At 44.4% G+C, this 23,427-nt stretch overlaps 4 protein-coding genes across 4 annotated transcripts; 3 read left to right on the forward strand and 1 right to left on the reverse strand.

The window, feature by feature from the left end:
* Positions 1-162: 162 nt before the first annotated feature.
* eif3f (eukaryotic translation initiation factor 3, subunit F) lies at positions 163-2,440 on the forward strand. The gene is made up of 8 exons (XM_028427109.1): positions 163-303; positions 729-799; positions 1,207-1,286; positions 1,381-1,518; positions 1,597-1,688; positions 1,771-1,907; positions 2,057-2,170; positions 2,281-2,440. Exons 1-8 carry the CDS (start codon positions 192-194, stop codon positions 2,356-2,358), a joined length of 822 nt encoding a protein of 273 aa, XP_028282910.1. The 5' UTR covers positions 163-191; the 3' UTR covers positions 2,359-2,440.
* A 204-nt stretch (positions 2,441-2,644) lies between these two features.
* On the reverse strand, positions 2,645-3,512 carry LOC114449433 (MICOS complex subunit MIC26-like). Its single transcript, XM_028427110.1, has one exon. It carries the CDS (start codon positions 3,476-3,478, stop codon positions 2,885-2,887), a length of 594 nt encoding a protein of 197 aa, XP_028282911.1. The 5' UTR covers positions 3,479-3,512; the 3' UTR covers positions 2,645-2,884.
* On the forward strand, positions 3,507-5,765 carry dnaaf6 (dynein axonemal assembly factor 6). Its single transcript, XM_028427111.1, has 6 exons — positions 3,507-4,097; positions 4,188-4,254; positions 4,335-4,440; positions 4,521-4,617; positions 4,743-4,828; positions 5,016-5,765. The coding sequence occupies exons 1-6, from the start codon at positions 4,002-4,004 to the stop codon at positions 5,143-5,145; spliced, it is 582 nt and encodes a 193-aa protein (XP_028282912.1). The 5' UTR covers positions 3,507-4,001; the 3' UTR covers positions 5,146-5,765.
* A 1,302-nt stretch (positions 5,766-7,067) lies between these two features.
* On the forward strand, positions 7,068-21,492 carry pip4p1a (phosphatidylinositol-4,5-bisphosphate 4-phosphatase 1a). The gene is made up of 7 exons (XM_028427697.1): positions 7,068-7,278; positions 8,274-8,467; positions 11,591-11,697; positions 14,054-14,159; positions 16,431-16,483; positions 17,560-17,650; positions 19,852-21,492. The coding sequence occupies exons 1-7, from the start codon at positions 7,164-7,166 to the stop codon at positions 19,993-19,995; spliced, it is 810 nt and encodes a 269-aa protein (XP_028283498.1). The 5' UTR covers positions 7,068-7,163; the 3' UTR covers positions 19,996-21,492.
* The last annotated feature ends 1,935 nt before the right edge of the window (positions 21,493-23,427 follow it).

Genomic DNA, 23,427 nt, shown 5'->3' on the forward strand with positions numbered 1-23,427 from the left:
TGGACATGAGGGAGATTTGCCAGGTTTTTGTCTCTGTAAATGAGAGAAGGTGGCAGACACACACACACATTTTTAATGCTTCCTACGCCACTGTAATTAGCGTCATATTCGATTAGCGCTATCCGGCCTCCAGCCTCTAGGTGGCGGTAAACGTGTGGACGGAAGCCGGTAACTTATCCTCCTTTTCCAAGATGTCGGTGTACGGGCCAGTGGTGAAAATTCACCCCGTCGTTCTCGCTTCTATCTGCGACTCTTACGAGCGAAGAAATGAGGGAGCAAGCCGTGTGATTGGAACCCTTTTGGGTAAGTAAGAAGTTGACATATTTGTTCTTCCTGGAATGGACCGATGAGTAAGGAATCAGGTGATGGATAACTGGCTAATGTTAGCTAGCCTGCTAACGCATGCTGCCTCAGTTCAATGCAGTAGCTAACCTACATCTGGCAAGCATTAGCAGCGACTAGCTAGCTAAACAGCTAGCAGCATCACTTTGTAACAGCTGTTTATCCGACAAAATGTTAATATAGCTGAAAATTAGGACGGTCTGTCAAGTTCGTGTGTTATAATGTCTGTCCTCTTATATATTGCGACAGAAAGCGGGTGTTATTATCGTAGATGTTAGTTAATGTAGCGGCTCGTCAGCTGTTTAGCTTCTTGTGTACCTTCTTTGTAGCTAGCTAATGTAACGATAGCTTGCTAGATGATGAAATTATATTATTTCTCCTCTCAGGTACCTGTGACAAGCACTCTATTGAAGTGACCAACTGCTTCTCTGTCCCTCACAATGAGTCTGAAGATGAGGTATGCTGTTAAACGTATTTATTTATCATGCTAATTTAATTATGTTTACGTATGTGGGAGATGATTGACAATAAGAAACCACAACTAGAAACCTGTCAATCAAATCAGGCAATAAAAATATGCTGTGCTGAGTATTATTTCTCTACATAATCATGGGTGCATTATTCTGATGCTATGTTAGGTTATTGAATGGCACAGAACAATAATAGTGGGCTAACAGGAAATCATTTTTTTCAGAACCGAACAGAACCTTAGACAGCACGTTTTGCTGTGCTGTCAGGTATAATTAATCTGCAGTTCACCAAGAAATGAGTAGTAAACATGTAGAAGTGTGCTCCCACACTTGTAAAGAAAGGTTAATTTGTAAAGACTTGGACATGTGTCAAAGGGATCCTGTTTGCCAACAGGTCGCTGTGGACATGGAGTTTGCCAAGAACATGTATGAGCTTCACAAGAGGGTGTCACCCACAGAGGTCATCATCGGATGGTGCGTCAGGTTTTTCCTATTTGGCATTTAACAGATCATACAAAGTGAAATGCTGCTCTAACATACTAACATACGGTGACCACTCTGCTGACAGGTATGCCACAGGATTCGACATCACAGAACACTCAGTGCTCATCCACGAGTACTACAGCCGTGAGGCCTCCAACCCCATTCACCTGACCGTGGACTCGGCTCTGCAGAGCGGCAAGATGAACATCCGCGCCTACGTCAGGTCAGCTGATCTATCAGTCACTCTTTTGTTTGTATAAGCCATGAAAGACTGACAGAGCCTTTCTGAACATCCACACAGCGCACAGATGGGCGTGCCCGGAAAGACTGTTGGTGTGATGTTCACGCCCCTGTCTGTCAAGTACATCTACTATGACACCGAGAGAATAGGCGGTAAGAATAAAGAAAATAAATAAATAATTTTGGAAGAAAAAAACCTTCCTGTACTCAACCACTCCCATCTTGGGTGTTTCAGTGGACCTTCTGCAGAGGACACGTGTGACCCCCAGTCGCACCAAGGGGCTGACATCTGACCTATCCCAGGTGGCTTGCTCTGCAGCCAGGGTACAGGACATGCTGGCCACCGTGCTCGCATACATTGAGGATGTGCTGGTGAGTATTAAACTGGTTCATTACAGGCTTAATGATAAGGCAGCGTCCTCTGACAGTTCGCCGTCTCCCAGTCTGTCGTCTCTGTGAAGACGTAATTCAGTTTAAAGCTGATTGCTGCTGTCATTGTAAAGCTGGTCAATCTGTCTCAGTCTGGCAAGGTGACAGCTGATAACAGCGTGGGCCGTTTCCTCATGGATCTAGTCAACAAGGTTCCCACCATCCCTCCTGAGGACTTTGAGAACATGCTCAACTCCAACATCAATGTAAGAGCTCCTCATATGATTAGGTTTACCGTCCTGTCATTGGTGTGATGAACATTTAACTCATGATGTTTGAATAAAATCTAAACGCTGCCTTTTTGTTGTTGTCGCAGGACCTGTTGATGGTGACCTACCTGTCCAACCTCACTCAAGCACAGATCGCTCTAAACGAGAAGCTGGTGCTGCTCTGAGGGGATTTCTTTAAAGTGGTTCATATTTAATTTTTGTACTTTTTTTTTTTTGACTGTCAAGAATAAAAATGTTAAACAGTCACAGCGCATTCACACCCCTTTAGTTTCCCAGCACCACTTTCCTGTCATTACGAATAATGTAATTTGGTTTCTAGTGAACAGGAAGGGTTGTGTCGCTAATGCAATCACTGCTCGTAGGGCGGCTGCTTTCTCAGCATGAAACCTCCGAGAAGGAAACTTTTTTTAATGTGAAATCTGATTTTTAAACACTTTCAGACACACAGAATAAGGTAAAAACCTGGTTTTTAATGTAAGACATTGATTATTCTCTACATAAATATACATTCAGATTGGAAGCAGAGGTAAAGAAATCAAGTTGCATATTCCCTGTGAGGAGCCATGCCCAGCCTGAGTTACATGTGAAGCCTTTAGTGCAAGAAGTGGGCATGAAGCAGTCACACTGATCAGGTAGGACGTGTCAGTGATGAATGGTTTGTTATTGCTGGTTGGATGCAGTCAGAGCTGCTCAGGGTTCACTGTCTGACTTGGTCCCCTTGTCGGGTTCACTCCAGGGGTTCAGCATCTTCTCCACCGCCGCGTAGCTCTGCACCGCGCAGTCGTACACGGAGTCTCCGCTTGACTTTGCGATGGCCGCAGCCCGCTCGGGGTAGTACAGGGAGGCGCTGACGGTCATCAGGCCGGCCGGGTACACGAGCTTCTTAATCCTGGAGCCTCTAGCGACGAACAATCCCAGGATCCCGGTGAAGCCGATGATTCCTGCCCGGGGGTAGAAGTCCTTCGGAGGGTCCTTCACGTAGGCGTAGGTGTCGTTTCCAAGCTGGACAACACTCCGAACTTTGGGTTTAATTCGACCGTAGGTGTCCCGGCACCAAAGCGCGTACGGCTCCACTAACTTCCTGAGGGTGGCGACACTCTCCTCCAGCTGCCCCGCTTCAGTTTCCACATACTGAGACTTTGGCGGAGGAGCGGTGTACAGAGAAAGTTCGTCCCGGTTTACCGGGGCCGGGACCTCTTTTTCCGGGTCACCGGCAGCAGCGAGCACGGTGGACGACATCAGATTCAGCGCTCCCGGCATGGCGCTACCTGTCACCTTCAGCATGATCTCTGAGGGCCATGCATACAGTACGGTGTCCGCGGAGGGACAAGAGTCATGGCGCCGCCTTTCTGTGGGTTTTGTTGCCAAACTGGTTTATTACGGTAGAAAGCAAAAGCAGTTTCTCTAAAGGGCTGTATTACACATTAAAATATATCTATTTATAATAAGAACGAATAATCTGTAGATATAATGTCGGAGGCCAAGAAATTACTTTATTTATTTATTATTATTTTTTTCATTATTCATTTGAATCGATCTACAGTATTTTGTTTTCAAAGTTGTTGTTTTTTTTACAAACACCGCTGAGCTTCTCGTTGGAGCCACTCCTCCGTGCTGTTTATTCAGTCTGAACGACGTAAGCGGTTGCTATGGCAGCCTGGAAGTCTGTCCGTCTCCAAGGAAACAAGGAAAAGCGTCAACAGCAACAGCGCAGACGTGCAGTTAGCTCCAGCTGCTAATTTCAGAGTAGCTCTGGCTTTTTATTGATTAGTTCAGACGTACAGTTGGTTGTAGTGTAGTTTTATGAATGGACTGTGTTGGAGTATCATCACTACAGAACCTGCAGGCTCTGTCTGCTCTGTTATCCTCTCAGCGGGAGGAGGAAGAAGAGGAAGACTATAAAGTAAGATTAAGTTTTTCTCTGTATGTGCAATAAGCCAAATAAATGTCCATAATTTAAATTAAAGAAGCCCTTTGTTGTTGTTTTGATTAGCATGTGACAGCCGGTGCACAGCTGGGCCCTGGACACATCGGCCCTCTGCTTAAAAAAGATAAAGAAGGTAAATCCAAATGTTTTGTGTTTTATTCAACAAGAAGATTAAACACACAAACATACAAACTGATTCCAGTGTTTATTTAGTCTCAACTGCCTACATGAAGAAGAACAGCAAAGATATCTGGAGTGAGGAAGAGGTGGCTGAAGGAGCCCAGTACGAGGACCTGGCTGACCCACGGCCACAGCCTGAGTAAGACTGCAGAGCGGGCACAAATGAAGGACATGGAACATGAGTGATGTGCAACATTTATGAAGACTCTGTGTGTGCAGGTATGAAGTCATCCTGAAGCAGAGCGTCGGGACGGAGGATCTGTTTCTGGGTTTGAGCCGAAAGGACCCGTCCTCCATGTGCTGTGAAGCCATGCTGGTGATTATTTGAATTATTTGAAAGATAATGTCAGTGCTTTTCACCACTGAACAGCCCTGTATGTGGGAGATTTGTATTCTTTTAAGTATGCTTTAGAAAAGATGAGGACTTTTCCCCTCTCTTAGGTGAAAATCAAACTCCCTGACACCAAAGCAGCAGATGTGGTCCTGGATGTGAAAGAAAAATTTCTTGATCTACGGACGCCGAAATAGTAAGTGATGCTTTGAACTCCCTGTCAGGACTGAACCGCAGCCGCTCAGACCAGAGGCGCTCATGCTCCCCTTTAATCTGAGCTTTCCTTTGCAGTTTCACATGGCTCCTAACATCCTCGTCTGTCACACACTTCACACACACCAGCTCTACATGTCTGTGTTTTTTACCTGCTCTCACTCCTTCAGTAAACTCGGGCTCCATCTGCCTCATCCGGTCCACAGCCAGGAGGGCAGGGCTCAGTTCTTCAGTGAGAGGGAGGAAATGGAGGTGACTCTACTGATGAAGCGACCAATGGACTTTATCAACCTGCAGTGAGGAGGACACCAGCAAAGAGTTAACACAGACGAGTTAACAGGATAAATATCTACGTTCCGTAGATCCACAAATTTGTATTAAGATTAACTTTATTAATCCCTGTGGGGAAATTGAGTTGTAGTAGCAGCATTTTAAATACATACAAATAAACACAGCAAAAACTCTTTTATACACACACACGCACATGACAGCAACAGAGAAGGAATATGCACATACACACATAAAGCAGATCAAGGGGAAGACAGAAGCATAGATAGAAGCACAGTTAATGTAACTGAGTAGTTTGAAATGCACCTGTGATGATGCTTTAGTCCGAGTTAGTGAGCACAGCTCTGACGGTCACAGAGGAGTGATAGAGTCTGATGGCGGGCGGCAGGAATGACTTCCTGTACCGTTCCTTAGAGCAGCGGGGCGGCAGGAGTCTGCTGCTGAAGCTGCTTCTGTGTGGTTGTAACATGTGTCACCATCAAGTATTAAAGTATAGACTTCCCTTACTGAAGTTTTCAAATAAAGAAGTTGGAAAAAGTCTTCTTGAAAAGTGAAGTATTTCTATGGTTGTTGGTTTCATCGCTGTAGCTCATCCCCAACAACTGTTGTTTACAGTTTGCTGTGAGCATCAACGTGGCACAAACAGGGACAGCAGATCATCTGGTGGACCATTTTCAAATCAATACCATATTTTTCCATGTGCCAGAAACACAAAGACTCTCAGACAGCAATCAACCTGACAGGCGTACAGAGCAGATTATCAGCAATCAATGTAAATATTCATTCAGGTGAAATAAAGTTTGTTGGAAGTTTTTTTTAAGCTGTTGCAGCCATTTTCATTATCGAAGGTTTGAATTATTTTGTTGATCTATTCAATGAAAAGTAGTTTTTCTTTTATCTACTCCAAAATGATATTGTGTTTTGTGTTTGTTGTTGCTTTTTTTGGCTGTTTAGTGCAACTGAACTGCTTTAAACAGGCCAAAGTCAACTGAATCCTGTTTGTTACCACAGACCAGCTTCATGTAGTGGTGTCCTAGACTCTAAAGGCAAGGCAAGGCAAGGCAAGGCAAGGCAAGCTTTATTTATACAGCACCATTCGTACACAAGGCAATTCAGAGTGCTTTACATAAGATGAATGAAATTAAGAAGGAAATTCAAATCATAAAAAGAATCAAATCATAAAAGACATCAAATAGAATCAGGATGATTAAATGAGAAGAGTGCAGTCAAGTAATTAGGAGAACGCTGCAGTAAACAAATGTGTCTTCAGGCCTGACTTAAATAGAGTGACTGTCTGAGCAGACCTCAGGTGTTCAGGAAGGCTGTTCCACAGGTGAGGGGCAGAATAACTAAATCCTGCTTCACTCTGTTTGGTTCTGACCCTGGGTCCACACAGTAGGCCTGTCCCTGATGATCTCAGGCGTCTGGATGGTTCATAGGGAACCAATAAGTCCAGGATGTATTTTGGTCCAAGACCTTTCAGTGCTTTGTAGACTAGGAGTAAAGTTTTGAAATGGATCCTTTGACTCACAGGAAGCCAGTGCAGTGATTTGAGGACCGGTGTGATGTGGTCCATTTTCCTGGTGTTACTCAGAACTCTAGCAGCAGCATTTTGGACCAGCTGCAGCTGCCTGGCTGATTTTTTGCTAAGACCTGTGAGGACACCGTTACAATAATAATAAAGAGCCCGGGGAGGTCTCAATGACATATACTTAAGTGTTGTATAAAATATTAGGCAATAAACTATTATAAGTAAATGTAGGAAAAATACTATCATAAAAACTTACATAGAGCTACTGCTGGTAAATAATTCAGGAGTAATTCCCGTCAGGGGCATCTCGTGGAGCATCCTCTGGGTAGCAGTGCCACACCCCCGGGCATCGTTACCGCAGCAGCAGCGGTGGTGGTGGTGGTGGTGGTGGTGTGATCATGTGACGCCTGCATTTCCGACACAACAATACCACACCGTCGGTCTGCAGCCTCTCTATCTCCCGCTCTCACCCCCCCTCCACGCCTCGCTCGCTCTCGGTATGGCGGACGGCGAGCGGTCCCCGTTACTATCAGACCTGGGAGATGGTGCTCTTGGCGGTAACGGCGGCGTGTCTCCCGGTGCAGCGCCCTACGGTGTGCCCAACAAACCACAGAGTGAGTATCCATGGTGCTCTCTCCTCCGCCCGACTCCAGCTCCGAGTTAGCCTAGCTTGCGTTAGCCTCCACTGACAAGACATCCAGGTTAGCATGCTAGCTCAGCTGTGACAGTGACAAAGGGCTGGTCTGCTGTGATTTTACTTGTTCACAATATGGAGTAAGATTACAGACTGTTCACTTTTGAGCATCTCTTGTCGGATTAAACACCACACTAAAGGCAATAAAGTACAGAATCAGCCTGTGATATCCGGCTAACCTAGCAAAGGTTAGTTTAGCCTGGTAGCTAGCTCCACTTAGCACCGGCAAACCATCTGCTTCGGTTCATACTAATATTTCTACGAATCAATATCTTATTTGCGGGTTCTGACACGAATGGTGCACATATTGCAAAAGCTGCTTTTTGCCCATTGTGTTAGCAAACTGAATAACGGTAACGTTTAGCTAGATAGCATACGAGAAACACCTGATTTGATTGACATGTAAGAAAGCCATTACTGAGGCTGCGAGGGATGCTAAAGGAGAAGAGCTCCAACCAATGGCCGCCCACATACGATGAGTCTAACGTGTCCATATGCTTTAATAGGAAAGGCATGAGCTGCAGCTCCTTAATGTAATGTTTTTGTCCCACAACCTGCTCCATAAACTGGCTACTTGCAGAGAAAGTGGAGCAGGTAGTAAAGCATGTGATCCAGTTACTCACACACACTGATTGAACTCTTTCTATAACTGTACTACCATTTGTTGGAGCTAACCCCGCTCAGCATTCCAGGAGAGTTTTTCTTCCAAAGCTCCTTTCTGTTCAACTCGGGACCAAATCTTATTATCTTGTTTATCGTCAGAGGTTACTTGTCATGGGAATTGAGGCCCTTTTTTTTTCCACTCCACAGTGCAGCTCTTGTGACTCCGTGTCCCTCCAACAATCCTCTACTTGTCACTGCTCTTACTAATTGTTGCGTGAACTCATCACGCTTATCTCCCTCCCTCTTGTTCAGGTTTCGGTCCGTTCTCCAACCCCGCTCAGCCCTCGGTGCTGCTAGGGGAGGACCCGCCGCCCTACTCGCCTCTCACCTCCCCGGAGAGCGGCAGCGCCCCTGTGATCAACTGCAGGGTGTGTCAGAGCCTGATCTCCGTGGAGGGCAAGGTCCATCAGCATGTGGTGAAGTGCGGGGTTTGCAATGAAGCTACGGTAGGTTTTCAGAGGAATCTGTAGACCCAGATGTAGCTGTAGCTCACATGCACAAACTCACACAGCACACAAAATGGTTGGTGTTATTTAACTTGGGCTGTGTACTCAAAGCAATGAGAATTTACCAGCATCTCTCATTACTTTGGATAATGCCACAGAGTTTGCAGAGAGGTCACTAATAGTCTCTATAATCCCCATGACTCGGGCAGCATGAAAGCCTCCTTAAATCACATCATAAACCGCAACTGATACAGCCCCCTTTAATTTGAGTAGGGTTTGTGTGAAATCAGCTGGTTTATGATCTCATCCAAAACTCATCAGAGTGAGACATCTTTTTATTTTTTAGGTTTTATTGATAGGGGCTGAGCAGGATGTAGGATGCTGACCTTCTGAAACCTGCAGCATGTTTGAGGTTAATTGTTCAACGTTGCTAGAAACTGTTGAAAAATCAAGGCTCTATATATTCCGATGGTCCTTGAATGCAGCATATATGATAAGCTTCACTGTTTAATGAACACATAACAACATATCTAAGCCTAAATAATGTAGTGAGCATGCAGCTGATCTGCAGGTTTTCTGCAGGTGGTATAGAGTGAGACAGACATGTTTGAATCATCCTTATATCTGCCTATGATTGTGCTGTTTCTGTGTTGTTGTGGCAGCTGCAGGGGACTTCTGAGCTTTTTTTATGAGTAGCATCTCATCAGCAGATTCATTATATTGTACAGGGTCTGTTCACAGGTTTAGATCATTGACAGTAAACACTATGGACAGAGCGTCCGTGATGTCACCCGTTTGTTTCTGAAGAGCCGCTTTGAGGCTCGGTGGGAGGCTCCGGGACGTGATGACCGCCGCCATGTTGGCAGCGTCACGTCCACCAAAACTCCAAATATGGACAAAGAGGGGGAGCACGAGCGGGGTTTAGGGGGGTGGGTGATCGTGGAAGCAGGAAACTCACGCTGTGATACGTCAACTGTCTGTCACTCAAGCAGCAACGCCCATAATTATGCGTAATTTTAAGTCCGAATACCATTGAAACGAGTGGGTTGTAAAAAAATTCACCCCCCCTACAATTGACACTAGAAGAGAACCTATCATCTGAGACCAGAGTGGTTTTTTTGTACCAGGCTGTAAACATGTTCTTTTCGGCTGTGAAGTCGGCCATTTTAACATGGGAGTCTATGGGAAATTAGCCAGCCCCCAGTGGTTGCGACGTGAATTACAAGTTTTGACACTTCCGCATGGGCTTCAACTTTGAGCCCCGAAGGTTGCCGCTTGGTTTAGATTTATACAAACAAACAAACTTTACAGGAGAATGTGCCTAATGTTAGAAATTATGTGACACAAATTGTGGAGACCAGTTTAACTAAATGCTTTGTTAAAAAACGCATTTTTGTCTTTTATTGTTATTCCATCATTGTGACTCGTGATAAACTTGCTGGATTTATTGTGCCTCTTGTTAGCGCTGCACTCTTCATTGTCAGTGTTGTAGTGAGGGCTGTCTGTCGTTTCATTGATGGTGTTGGATTTAAATTAGATGCATGGGTCAAATCGCCTTACTTTCTCTCTGTCACACCCGGGTAGTGTTACTGATGTGATTTGGTCTTTATTTGTGTGCTGCCCATCCCTTACTCATTATGCTGCACGGCTCATCTGACACAGATGTTCTGAATTTTACTAGCTCTGACTATTGGTCAGGTGTGGCAAAACTTATCAAACAGATGCTCAGCTCCACTTTTAATTACTGAGTTCAAATCACGTCTTTGACCACAGAAAACGATCCTGATTATTGGGACAGCTTGACAGTTGTTCTGATGACAGCACAGCCTGTAATAATTTCAACAAGCATCACCGCCGGATTCACAGGTTGATGGAACTCCACAAGTGTGCATCACTGGCCTTGCAAATCAGCGTGCAGATGGAGGAAGAGATATGAAATGTCTCCAGATGTACCGATAGGCAAAGCAAGCGGTTTACAGATGGAGGCGACATATGTAGCTGCACAGAAATATTTACGTGTGTGTGTAGGTACAGCTCTGTAGAACATGCAGCTGCATGTACACTGAAAGACGTCCGAATGAGGCAGATTTGAATGAAAATGTATGTATGGAAAAGATTATTTGCAATCAAATAACATCAACAAATTAATGTTTCAAATGTACACGGATAACGCTGTCAAATTAGAAAATGACATGTTGATGGCAAAGACGGAGTCTTTAATAATTAGTAGTGAGTAAAATGAGACGACTTGCAGTATAATAAACTCATAATTTTAGCCTCCCTCCCTCCTGTTAGTGCAGATATAATCTCGACTCCCACAGGCTTTGCGAATGACATTGATAATGGAATAAAAAAAAAAAAAGAAACAACAGACAGGACACAGTTTGATCAGGTTAGTCAAAGTGAAATGATCCAGCAGCAGGACACACACACACAGATACAAACACATCGGGGTGTTTCCATGTGAAACACAGATGGAAGTTTCCATTCCACCTGTGAATCTAACCGTGATGCCACATTAGCAATTAGCATTAGCTGGCTAAAAATACTACGCTCATATTGTTCAATAATATACAGGTTTTAGATGATTGGATCCGAGGTCATTATATTTGTCTTTATATATATATATGAGCACTAACCCAGGCCCTTAGGGGACAGACAGAGGTCAGATGGAGGCAGAAGGCGTTCCTCCACCTGGGTGAGCTAGAGGGAGTACTGTTAGCAGTAAGAAATGTGCACTGCACTGGGAAATTATGAGCATACTTCTGGGACTTTGTATTGACCCATAGCCCTACCATACATTCTCAGTGAGTGCATGATGCTGGAGATTTCAGTTCAGGTTGTAACTTGTCTTATTAACAGTATATACGCTGTATAATGGTGCCTTTTATGTCCTTTAAACTTTTGGGGACAGAAAGTCAGCACGAACTGCAATTTCTGTGGAGTAACCTCCAATATCTCCCCTAACACCACCCCCCCCCCCCCCCTCTCCCTCTCCCTCGTGTACTATTGGTTAATTCTCGTCCATCAAGAATAATTGGCTTGTTATCTTCTCCTGTTCTAATCCCTTGTTCTGCTGCTTTCTTATCGTCTCTCCCTGTGTGTCTCTGTCTCCCTCTGCAGCCCATTAAGAATGCCCCAGCAGGGAAGAAGTACGTCCGCTGCCCCTGCAACTGTCTGCTCATCTGCAAAGTCACTTCTCAGAGGATCGCCTGTCCTCGACCATACTGGTGAGAGATTGTTTGTATATGTGTGTATTTGACTGTGTGTGTGTTCTGCACGCACTGCTGTGAGACTGCAGAGAGAGAGGGAGAAGGGAAGTGAAGCAGAGGGAACAAGGTGCAGTGGGAGCAGCAGTCCCTCAATTAAGGCTGCGCTCCCAGCACAGCTTACATGCAGTGTTCAGCCAGCCGGATGAGGATATAACAGGCTCATTAGAGTAGCAGCATCATGGGCTTCACTTCTGCGTGTCATCAGCATTATGAGAGGTGTGTCTGTGTGGGTTATATACTGTATGTTTGGCTCCTTTTATTCAGAGATGGTGGTTAAATTAGGATTTATGCAACTGCTTTTAATTATGCACTGAATTCCACCAGAGTAATGACTTCTTTTAGGGCAGAAAAATTATTATATTGCTCAAAATACAGTTTGGGTGAGTAGATTATCAGTCAGAAAATGTGCTCAACAAACATCATTGTAATACTTTTTATCTCATTTTTCTTTCATGGTAACACTGCACAGCTTTGGCAGCTCATCTGAACATCGTGCTGCTGCAGCCTTCATGTAATTGGCAAGAGAGATATACAAGAGAGATTCCCTGTTTATGCCCGAGGCCTAAAGTGTGCAGCAGCGACATTTTTAGCCATCTTTCTTTTTTGTTTTTAGTTTTTATATTTCTGCTGCAGTGTAAACACGTATAATTTGAAAACCCAGAATCCATCTGGCAGCCTAATGGCAGATCATAAGGTTAGGATTACGGCTGAGGGGGTTTGCGTTTTTAAAATAAATAGCACTTTGTGATGACTTGTGGAAATATTTATATTTTTTCCTCATGGATTAAAGTTTTTCGTCGCTATGACGGATTTCCGTCAACAACAGCTCTTGTAAGGCCAAATGTGATCGGTGCTTTGGATTAAATTGGATTGTGTTTGAATGTGGAGAAGATGGCCTCGAGCAGGGGGTCCTAAACTTTTTCAGATGACGACCTGAATCTATGAACGTATTCTGAAGACACTCTGCGTTGAAAGACTTACTCACATTTTCTGCTTATTTAAAGGCTTGTATTAGAAGTAAATAAATGTGCTGAAAGGTTTACAACCAGACATTATTAATCGTTTAGTGTGGCTGTTCACGTTGCTTTTTCTTTGTTAAAGTAGAGCAGAGGTTACCCCTCTGCTGTTGATAGAATGCTTTATATGTAGCAACTTCTCCTGCATTAAGGCTGTTCCATACTCCGCGAGACAAAGAGCGGAGAACGCGCTCCACGGGTGGTAAGAGATACAAAAAAAGGTCTTTTCCGCACTGAGGTACCATACTCCGCGAGACGCGTGTGTGCAGAACTCCTCATACGGCCCGCCCACTAAACTATAAGGAAAGACTTTACTGAGTTTTTTAACACACCACAAGGACTTGTGCCATGGCAAGAGGGCATTATACAGAGAGGGTGCCTGCAACAGCGTGAGATGTCCGGCGATGAGTTGTGAAAATGCGACATTAAAAGTAACAACAGCAAAGATTCAGTGTTTGTGCCTTTATGACCACATTTGCACATCTACTGTGTTCCAATGTGCCTGCGATACTTCAAACTGTCCGGTGATGAGCTGTGAAGATGCGACATTAAAAGTAACAATAGCAAAGATATACAGACATTGTTAACGAGCCTATTATGCCCGGGTATGTAGGAGTATATAGAATGGTAACAGTCACCATCTGGTATGTGTGAATGGCTGTCTGGAGTTATTGGTGACAAATCACCCTGACTTGCCTTTCTTTCTTTCTTTTATTGCTCATCATGCAAAACCGGTATGGTCTTATCTAAATCTGTTGAATCAGTGCTGTTTATACACCTACCTATATACCTGGAGAGGCTCTTGCGCTTCTCCACTTTCATCACGCCCACAATAAATTCCGACCAATCACAGCATGGTTGCCGCACAGCCTTGAAAGACAAAGTTCGGCCCGGACCCTGTGCACAGCGGGCGGTCAGAGACAAAAAATGACGTCATTTTGTGGGCGTAACGTCTGCAGGGGGGAAAAATGTCTTTGTCTCGCGGAGTATGGATCCAGCTTCAGATTGCTCTGAAGAGTTCCCTTCAGTTTGACTGTTTTGCATTCAACCCAGACATGCTGACTAACCCAGACACATCTCCGAGCTGCTGGATGTGTCTGAGGGAGCTGCCTGTAGAAAAGCAGTGTGTGTGTGTGTGTGGTAATGAGAGGATTGACTGCTGATGAATTCCATAAAGTAAAGCTGCAGTCAGCCTTTCAGATGGCTGCTCTCACAGCAGCAGGAATATTAAATTGCACTTACACTGAATACTATCAACTGGTGGCATGAATGCTGACTGTCTATCTGTCTCCTTCCAGTAAGAGGATAATAAATCTGGGTCCGGTTCATCCTGGTCCGGCGAGTCCTGACCCCCAGCCTGCTGGAGCTCGCGTCTCCTGTGGACACTGCAGCAACACCTTCCTGGTAAAAGCTCTATGTTTAAAGGAACTGTGGAAATACATGCAGGAATTAGAAGCACTGATGTGGCTCAGTGTGTAAGGGAACACTTTCAGGGGAGTTTCTGATTTTCTTGAAGCTGTAGATGAGAGATTGACTGATCATTTGTGAATGTATGTGTCCAATATGTGGATGCAGCCACCAGCTGCTTAGCTTAGCATAGCATAAATGCTAGGAGGGGACACAACAAACCTAGCTTTGTGTCTTCATTCAGAAAATGGAGCAGACTGAATTTATGTTAGATTTTAAAGCGATGTTTCTGGTATTTGACATGACGTAGTCAGATATCTGTGTTTCCTCTTATGTGAAGTCATGTACTCTGTTCTTCTCCGTCATGTGTTCCAACACTATCAGTGTCTCCCTGGAGAATCTGTGTGAAAATGTGCAGCTGTTTCTATCACGTCTCCCCTCGTCTCTGTGACAGCTTCTACCTGTGCGGTTGTTCCGTACACCGAAAAACACTTTCTTTCGTGGTCAGACGGCACATCTAGATCAGAGCGATCATAACCCGGCCCTTAGGCTCAGGTATTGACACCTGATCCAGCTCAAGCTCCAAGCTTCCAGTACTCAGTAGACTTTCTCTTTTTTTCCTCAAACTCCTCATGCCAGATGGTTTTATTCCTTAAACTCGGAGCATTAGCTGTGATTTCAGCAGTCAATAATGTTTTATTTCAAAACATGCACTTTGATTACTTTTATTAACCGAGTCAGGAAGAACTGCAGCGTCAGTACAGCCTCCATTTACTCAGCCTCTGGCACAAGTCCCTGCCTCTGCTGCTGTCTGTTTGACATAAACCTGAAACATCGTCACATCCATGGAGAGCCAAGGCGCACTCAAATGTTTTACAGCAGCTATGTAGAACAGCAGAATAGTAAAACGGCTTTTTTCTGGACACATTTTTTTGTCAGTCGCTGAAGAATCTTGTGACACTTTGAGTAGGCCTGCAAGGGTTTTCTTGTGAAACGTGCTGTAGCAAGTGAATTATTGAAAAGCCGAAACATCAGAGCACCTGGCCGAGTCAAACGTTGACTTATTGGTGCAGATCAATAACCCCATCCACTCTGCGCCGATATATTATGATCATTTTGTGCTGAGGGGGAAGTAAACCTTTCTTGCTGCTTTGATGCTGACGCATTGTGAAGCACGTTCACAGAAAAGAGCAGAATAGAGGTGTAAAACGAGGCGCGATGGATGGCACAGGCTGTTAGCATTCAGCGGAACCTTTGTTGTCTGCTTAAAGACACGGTGACTGAATGAAAATGAAAATAAAAAACAACCTGCACCCCGGGTGGCGTTTCAGTGCATCTTCTGTCACAGATCCTGTGATAATGTTCCCATACAGAGTTTCTTTCACAGAAATAAATGTACAGCATGCACAGTGTATTCTGCTCTGCAGGGTTTACAAATGTATCACAGCCCCAATGTTAGGGAGGGGAAATACCTCTGTGCTGTGAGAAGAGTCCATTTTTCTCGGTGTTTATATGCAGCCCACAGCAGCTGGTGCCAGGAATTCGGAGGGTTGTATTATTTCTTATCTGTAGGCGTATTGTAGCAGCAGACTTTCTTTGATTCATAGAGATTTTCATCTTCAAGCTCAGATCATGTACCTGACACACACACATTCAATGAGCTCGCTCAGATTGGTGCACTTTCATCTTCCATGCAGTGCTGAATGAGGTTAAATGCTAACTTAAACTAAGGCTTTGCCATGAAAAAGATGGACTTCCTGCTTGTCTATACAGCAGAAAGGTGGAAAAATAAGTACTGTAAACACTTGGGTCAAAAGGGTGGAAGCACTTTAACACCCATAATGCACCACTTAGGCTGTGACGGCGTCTAATTATATGATTTTCTATATGAGGAATGATGATGAGCTCTGGAAGCAGGCTGTGTTTTACCACACAGAAGCACAGGTTTGTCTAAGATGTCACACATCCTACACTACACTGGGCCCTTTACTCCACCTCTAATGATCAGATCACTAATAACCAGAGCAGACACAGTAAAATAATCACCCTCAATGACCATGCCATTAACACAATATAAACGAGCAGTGAAGGACTCTCCGTTTCTCTCTGTTTTTCCTGGAACATTTGAACCCTGTGTGTATGTTTCTAGTGTGGATTTATTGTGCCTTTTGATAGATGATATTTCAGACTACAGTAGAGGTCAAAGCTGTGAATGTTGTTGAATGTTTTTGAAGCAAAACTTACATGTTTCTCTTTTTGTAACTTCAGTGGACAGAGTTCACGGATCGGACGCTGGCCAGGTGCCCGCACTGCAGGAAAGTGTGAGTATCTAGAAGTGAATTATCTGTTTCAGCTGCACTCCATTCTCACTGTACTACACACACACAGTGAGCAGGTTCAGGGTCACAGACTGTGCTTCTGTGGAATTCCCCTTCAGCCTCAAAGCATTTGCATGTGTCTCTAAACATCATGGGATTTCTGATCTGTGACATTTTGATCCATGTATGATCCGCTAGAAGACACACTCCTGTACCTCTGGCACCAGCTTCTTAGTTCACAGGAGCATCAGTAGTACACAGTCATAAGCACCTGAAGGTGGTTTGTGACTGAGGAGCAAAGAGTCGTTGAAAAAGTTAGAACAATCTGCCAGATGTCATGTTTGATTTATTGATTTACCTGATTTATTCACCTGCCCATCAATACCTGTTGTTGCAGAAGCTAGATGTTTTGTCCGGTGTTAGTAAGCGTAACCAGATTCCGTATGATGCAGCATCATATGTGCACGTTTCTGAATATTTAGGCCACAGCAGCAACAGGTCGCCTGGTTTCTTCCTCCTCAGCAATTAGCGTCACCAGGTACTCAAAAAAAGAGACGTTTCAGAGTGTTGGCTGTGTTACTGCTGCTGAGAACAGGTGTGCCACACACTGCACTCCTCATCAACAGCTTTAGTCGTGAGGCTTAAGTTTGACAAATCCAAAAATAGCCCCAGAACCTGGACTGAATGTGGACAGGCGCTGGTTCAAGTTTGAAATTCTGCAGGTGTGCTGTCATCATCCTTCATTTGTTATCTCAGCTCTGCACTTCCAGGGAGTTTACCTGCTTTGGGTGCAGAAAGAAAAACAACAATATATATACACAATGTTAGAAAAAGCACACTAAATTGTGGGATTTTAAAAAGATGCCAACAAAACATGAATATATTTATATGTGAGTCAGGTGTAAATGATACAAGTAGTGGCGGCTGGATTCCACTCAGCCGATTGACTGATGATCACATAACTTATCGGTGATCTTCTCTTCACACTGTGACTCTGCTGTGAGGCCTTATTGTTGAGTTCCTTTCCACTTCCTTGTGAAGCTACAATAAATCACTGTCTGCGCTCTTGTTCTCTGCAGCTCCTCCATTGGTCAGAGGTATCCCAGGAGGCGAAGCTTGTGGTGTTTTCTACTCTGCTTGCTATTCAGCATTTCCACCGCCGGGCTGATGGTGAGTGGATGCACCCAGGCATCATCATCATCATCCAGATGAGGCTGAGAGCTGTCGTACAGTACGAACAGGAAGAGATTATAAATAGCTGTCAGGACAGCGTTTTAGAAAACTGTTGTCTCATCCTTTGGAAACAGATAGAAGTTATTCTGTGTGCACCCAGCCGCTGCTAGCTGATGTGACAGGCCTCTGTTTGTCAGTGAGGTTCTGCATCAGGCTCCAGCAGCCACGGAGCAGCGTTCCTGCAGAGATTTGACCTTCTGTTTTATCTCCTTTCACACTTTTTCCACCTGTCATAGAGCATTATCAGAACTGTGCGGTTTTCTAAAGATTAGGAAGTCAAACCCTGACGCTGATACACAGGAATTACATTCTGCTTTATGGACAGCAGAGGGTGCAACATGAGCATCAAACGGTGTCAAGCTACCAGAGCCGAACGTGCTCGGCTGCATGAGGAGCAGTAAGACAAGTGCAGATGTTCAATATGTCGTAGTGAAAGCTTCATGTAAAGCTGCTGTAGAGGCAATTAACGTCAACATGGAGTTTAGGATGTGTTTTTATTTGAAGGCAGCTTTAAGTCTGTGAGTGGTTGAAAAGCAGGGGAGGGGTGACGGTTTAATCAGAGGAGGTGTGCACCGCATCCTTTAACAGAAAGGGGGGATATAACAGGTCATCTAATTATGATTAAAAAAGTGTTTGATTTATGGCTGCAGGGTTCAGCAACACAGGCTGAGGGCTGCCTGCCGGTTAAAGACCTCTGAGAGCAGATCCTACAAATTATTTATAGAAGAAGAAAGTTTCATTCTGCTAATGTTTATTTGTTACAATTACATTTCACACAAATCCTGGCCTCTCAACACCAGAGGGAGATAAACACAAACGTGTTTTCCTGACAGGATAGAATGCATCTGAAACCGTTTGTGGTGTGTCGGTCTTTAGATCCTCATATTCTGCTCCGCTGTTGTGACTGTGAAACAGAAGGAACCCACAGGGACCTCCGCTGAAAAGCCCCGTAGATTCCCTCAAAGTCACTTTTACCATCTTCATTAAGTAATGTTCTTCTGAGCAGCTGCACGCTTAATACTCGGTGGGGAAAGCTGTTTTCCGTCTTATCCCTCAGTCACTGTAAACTATTGAACATGGCCCCCCCTCAGCGTCGCTGCATCCGTCTGCTGCAGGTGGATTCATCACTGACTGAACCAAATGTTTCAATGCACGGTGGTTTGACTTGTGTGTGTCTTATGTGATTATATTTGGGTTTTTCCATCCACTGTTGGACAAAACGTTCGTCCCTGTCACTTCAGGCTCACAGCAGGTAGTTCATCTATCTTTAACAGTTCTAATTACTCAAAAGGATCGAGTGTGTTCCCTGAGAATATGAGCTGTCACATTTGTTCACAGTAATGAGCAGGATATGTCTCGTCAAGCTCACAAATGACTAGATTTAAGAGCATCATAATATACAAAGTATGATCTCGATACATTTACTTTACAACCGCTGGATCTGGCCGTGTGTGACTCAGATCGATCACTTCACCTCCCACAGCAACCAGCGACATGTCAGTTATTTTATGATTCCTTCTGTGCTAACCTGACGTGTCATCTGGGAGGTGATTGGATGAACTGCCACTTACCGTCTGTCTCAGGTGATCAGTGAATCGCAGAAGAGAAAACGCAGCAAGCTAGCAGTTAGCATGTTTTTGGCTCGGGGTCTTGCTGTTGTCCCCACGGGCTCTCGTCAAACCTAAAACTCCCTCATAACTGCCAGGACTTCCTCACAAGATGCTGATCGGGAGCTTGACGAGACAGATCAATCCACCTGTCCATCAAAGTAGAATCTGAACTTTGAGCATCATACAGCCTGCTTCTACAGAGAAGAACACGGTGCTCATGTGTTTAGATAAAGGCTTTATTTCAGCCCTGACCAGGGTACGATGGGTGAAGTAATGTGAAGTTAGTTTCTGTACAGATCAGTAGGAGCTGCTGCCCTCCTCCGCTCCTCTCCTCGGCAGCACTGAGGGGGAAACACTAATATTTTATAATAATCTGTGCAGATCGCAGCAGATACAGAGACATAAATGAGCAGGATGATACATGTTCAAGCTTAATCACGACTCTCAGCTTTCTAACATGTAACCTGACTGGACTGCAGCCCAGCCCGCTCAGCCCGCTCAGCCCTGTGCCGTGTGCTCTCTCCTCAGGCTGGAACGTGGGTGAAGGCTCAGACCTACCAGGGGATCTACGCCTCGTGGGCCGTGCTGCTGCTGCTGGTGCTCGTCACTCTGGCTCGGGCCTTCTACTGGGCCTGCATGAGGGTCAGCCAGCCCCTCCAGAACTTCACATAGAAGGCCGCTCTCCATCACGGCCGCACCTCTCTTCCCAACTCGTCAAGACAGGAGGAAAGATGGCTTCAAAGAAAACATATTTATTTAAATCCAATTCAAAGAAAAACGTTCTCCTCCTCCTCCTCCTCTTCCTCACCCTCCTCTCTTTTAGTGTTTCTAAAACTGGACGGCTGCGACTGCTATATATCTATCTCGGTAATTATGACGACGCGTATAGCCTAATGTACCATTTATCTACTCTAATCTCGTGGCCAGTGTGGGGTTCATTTTAACATTTTTAACACTTTCTTTCCCTCTTTCCTTCACCCCTGCGCTGTTTATGAATTCTGGCTTTAGTCTGTGGCACATCCGTGACGAGGGCTTCAGGTTCAGTCTGAAAAGAGCGACTCCTGTCCCTGTTTCCGTTTGAGGGACTTCCTAGTCCTGATTTGACATTAGGCTTAGTCTTTCAGGCTTTTAGCTTCTTTAAACGGAGAAACAGAAGTCAGAAGAAGCTAAAAAAAAATAAATCAATGGCAGCAGAAGATGATGATGAGCGGCTGGAGGGACATCGGCCTCCTTTATTTGTGAATCAAAAGATCAAGTAGGTGTTGAAATGTGTCTGAAATTGAATTCAGCAGAAAGCGACGGCAGGCTGTGATGTCTCTGAACCGGGTGTTTATGCTGAATTATCCCCTGGGACTGACTTTGATCCAAAGCAGCTTGAAAGCCTTAAAAAAAAGGAGGTGTGATGGAAGGATTCAATACACACACACACACACACACACACAACCACAGAGACATACATACTTACACAGCCACATGAATGTCACACACACAAAAGCAAGATGCTTTTTTAGTGTTGCAACAGCTTCCCAGCCTCCCTCTTCAAAGACAGACCTGCAGACAGATCCCCCGCCCCCCCCCCACGCCCCCCCCCCCCCCCGCTGTTGTCCTCGTTCCACTCAAGTGAAGACGTGACGTGCACGCCACTTTGCATGAAAGCCCGATCTTTGTTGTGGTCCGATAAGCGCGTGAACCACATCTATAGCTGCTTTCTTCTGACCCCAAGTGAAGCCAACAGGTTTAGATGCTTTTTATTAACACCCCCCCGCTCTGACACACACACACACACACACACTATATCTAAGTGCCGACTTCTGTCACATATCTCCCGTCAACATATCGCAAAACAGCAAATCTCGCCACGCTGCTCTGTGGGATGCCCACTGTGCTGTTTGTTCTGCCTGGCTCTGCAACACAAAACACATCTGCCTATATATATACACACAGAACCCCCCCCCCCCTCTATATGTATATGTATATATATATATATAGAGAGAGAGTTTTAGAAGAGTTACACCGCTGCACCCCTCAAAGCTCCATGTCGCTTCAGTTTGGGACCATTATGCTGAAGTTCTGTCGGTTCCATTGTCACTGAAGATGGAGGCTGGATGAGTAGGAAGGCTAATATCAGTAACACACACACACTCGTTCATTCATTCATTCAGTGTAAGTCCCATTACGTCTGTGGTTCCGACTGTGGTAGCATTTCTTTTTGTTGATGATTTTATGTGTTTGTTTTTTTTTTGTAAATACATTTGTTGTTTAAATGGAAGTGACTAAAACGATGCTACGCTCTGATCTAACACTACTGCTGCGATGGCCGCAGGTCGTTTTGTTGTTGTTTTTAAGAAGAAGGTTATTTTTGCAACTCTTCACCTGTTACATATTTAATGATTTAATTAACTACTAACCTAACAAGCCTCTGGACACGCGGCCGTGTCTGAACCTGAAACACACACACAGAAACATTACTCGCATTCCCACACACACACACACACACACACACACACACACCCAGCACCTTATACAGTAGTGAGTATACACCAAGTGAGAGGAGATGACTGCTAGACTGGACTGAGGTCGCAGACAGTTCATGTGGATGTTATTTATTTTACACACTGCAAAACTGGATCATCGAAACAATTCAGTTTTTATAGTTTTATTTATTATGTGAGCAGTCTGTTACAGATCAATATGATTTCATTTTCTCACTGGAAGGGCATTTCCCCCTACAATGATCTGCCAGTTTCAGGTTATGGTCAGTGTATGTTTTTTTTTTTTTTCATGGCTGTATCGGACATGAGGCTTGAGATGACCCTGACTTGTTTCAGAGGAGCCTTTTTGCAGTGAAGTGACCATGTTTTCTCCATGACTGCAAAACAAATGAATCATGTTAACGCCAATAATCCAGAACCTGGCTGATGCTCTTTTCAGAGTTTGTTTACACAAATAAAGACATGATGATGTACAAACAGAGCACCTGAGTTCTTTCTGTGTGCCAGCAGCACCACGTTCTGATTTCATTTAAAAAAGTCATCTTGGCTGCTTATCTGTTGCTTTTAGCCAAGTATACCAACTGTTAAGAAGTTTATTATTAAATATTTATGCTTTTACTTGTGATCCTGCGCAGCAGGACAAACCGGGTTCCGATGATAGATCATCAATTTATGTTCTAGCTAGTTTAACCTTTGTGGTTAGTAAATTAAAGGTAGGGGAGGAGGTGTTGATGAAGATTCTCAGTCACCCAGGTCATCATATGTAGAGAAGATTGAAGCAAGGCGTCTGGACTTGTAGAGTTTTCTTGAAGACGTTTTGGTAGGGTAGGAGATTTTGAAAACTCAGTGAGAGTCAGCCAGATTTGGAAAGTAAACGCACGCCCCTTTCTCTCGGAGCTCACCCCGAAGCCACGCCTCCCAATCACATGGACGCATCACCTGAAGACGAGCTGCGGTCTGTGACTTCGGCCATCATGCACGTACCTCTCTGGTGCACAGAGCAGGAAGAGAGTGACAACCAGCCAATACTCCGTGCAGGGTCCACCCGGAGGATTGATGATGTTTTTAGTGTTTTATAGCTTCAGATGATTCATATTCTTCGTTTTAACGTGAAACTGCCGAACTAATTGGTTGCTATCGGATTGTAAAGAGAAGTTACACTAATTTAACAAAAAGTGCATCAGAATGAAATCTCCTACCCGACCTTTAACTAGCTATTTAAACATTATTAGTGTCATGGTTTATCCAAACATTTTAGCCGATTTAACAGGTATAGCTTGTTTAGTATAATTTATCTTAGCCGATGGTTTGAGGCATTTGTTCTTTGGTTTAGCACTGAGCCACTGTCTTAGCTACTCATCTGATACGACTCGTGCTAATGATCGTTCCTCTTCTCTTTGACCTGATGTTATTCTTGTGTCTCTCTGTATAATCAGGTATCATTCTGCTGCATGTGCTGTAAACACTACAGATTAGCAATAGTTACTTCCACCTTCTTTTACTGGCTTCCTGTGTAATTCATGAATAATGGAAATATGTAAATGATCTTCCATCACAGATGTACACTCACTGTCCACCTTTGCAAAGACCCTTATGTTATTTGAAATGTTAA

This window comes from Parambassis ranga, chromosome 17 (assembly GCF_900634625.1).
Source record: "Parambassis ranga chromosome 17, fParRan2.1, whole genome shotgun sequence".
Lineage (NCBI taxonomy): Eukaryota > Metazoa > Chordata > Actinopteri > Ambassidae > Parambassis > Parambassis ranga.

Coding starts and splice junctions, on each gene's coding strand:
- eif3f (XM_028427109.1), top strand. CDS start 192: ATGTCGGTGTACGGGCCAGTGGTGAAAATTCACCCCGTCGTTCTCGCT. Junction 1,908..2,056: donor CATACATTGAGGATGTGCTG/GTGAGTATTAAA, acceptor AATCTGTCTCAG/TCTGGCAAGGTGACAGCTGA. Junction 2,171..2,280: donor TGCTCAACTCCAACATCAAT/GTAAGAGCTCCT, acceptor TTGTTGTCGCAG/GACCTGTTGATGGTGACCTA.
- LOC114449433 (XM_028427110.1), bottom strand. CDS start 3,478: ATGCTGAAGGTGACAGGTAGCGCCATGCCGGGAGCGCTGAATCTGATG.
- dnaaf6 (XM_028427111.1), top strand. CDS start 4,002: ATGGACTGTGTTGGAGTATCATCACTACAGAACCTGCAGGCTCTGTCT. Junction 4,098..4,187: donor AAGAAGAGGAAGACTATAAA/GTAAGATTAAGT, acceptor TGTTTTGATTAG/CATGTGACAGCCGGTGCACA. Junction 4,255..4,334: donor GCTTAAAAAAGATAAAGAAG/GTAAATCCAAAT, acceptor GTGTTTATTTAG/TCTCAACTGCCTACATGAAG.
- pip4p1a (XM_028427697.1), top strand. CDS start 7,164: ATGGCGGACGGCGAGCGGTCCCCGTTACTATCAGACCTGGGAGATGGT. Junction 7,279..8,273: donor TGTGCCCAACAAACCACAGA/GTGAGTATCCAT, acceptor CCTCTTGTTCAG/GTTTCGGTCCGTTCTCCAAC. Junction 11,698..14,053: donor GCCTGTCCTCGACCATACTG/GTGAGAGATTGT, acceptor GTCTCCTTCCAG/TAAGAGGATAATAAATCTGG.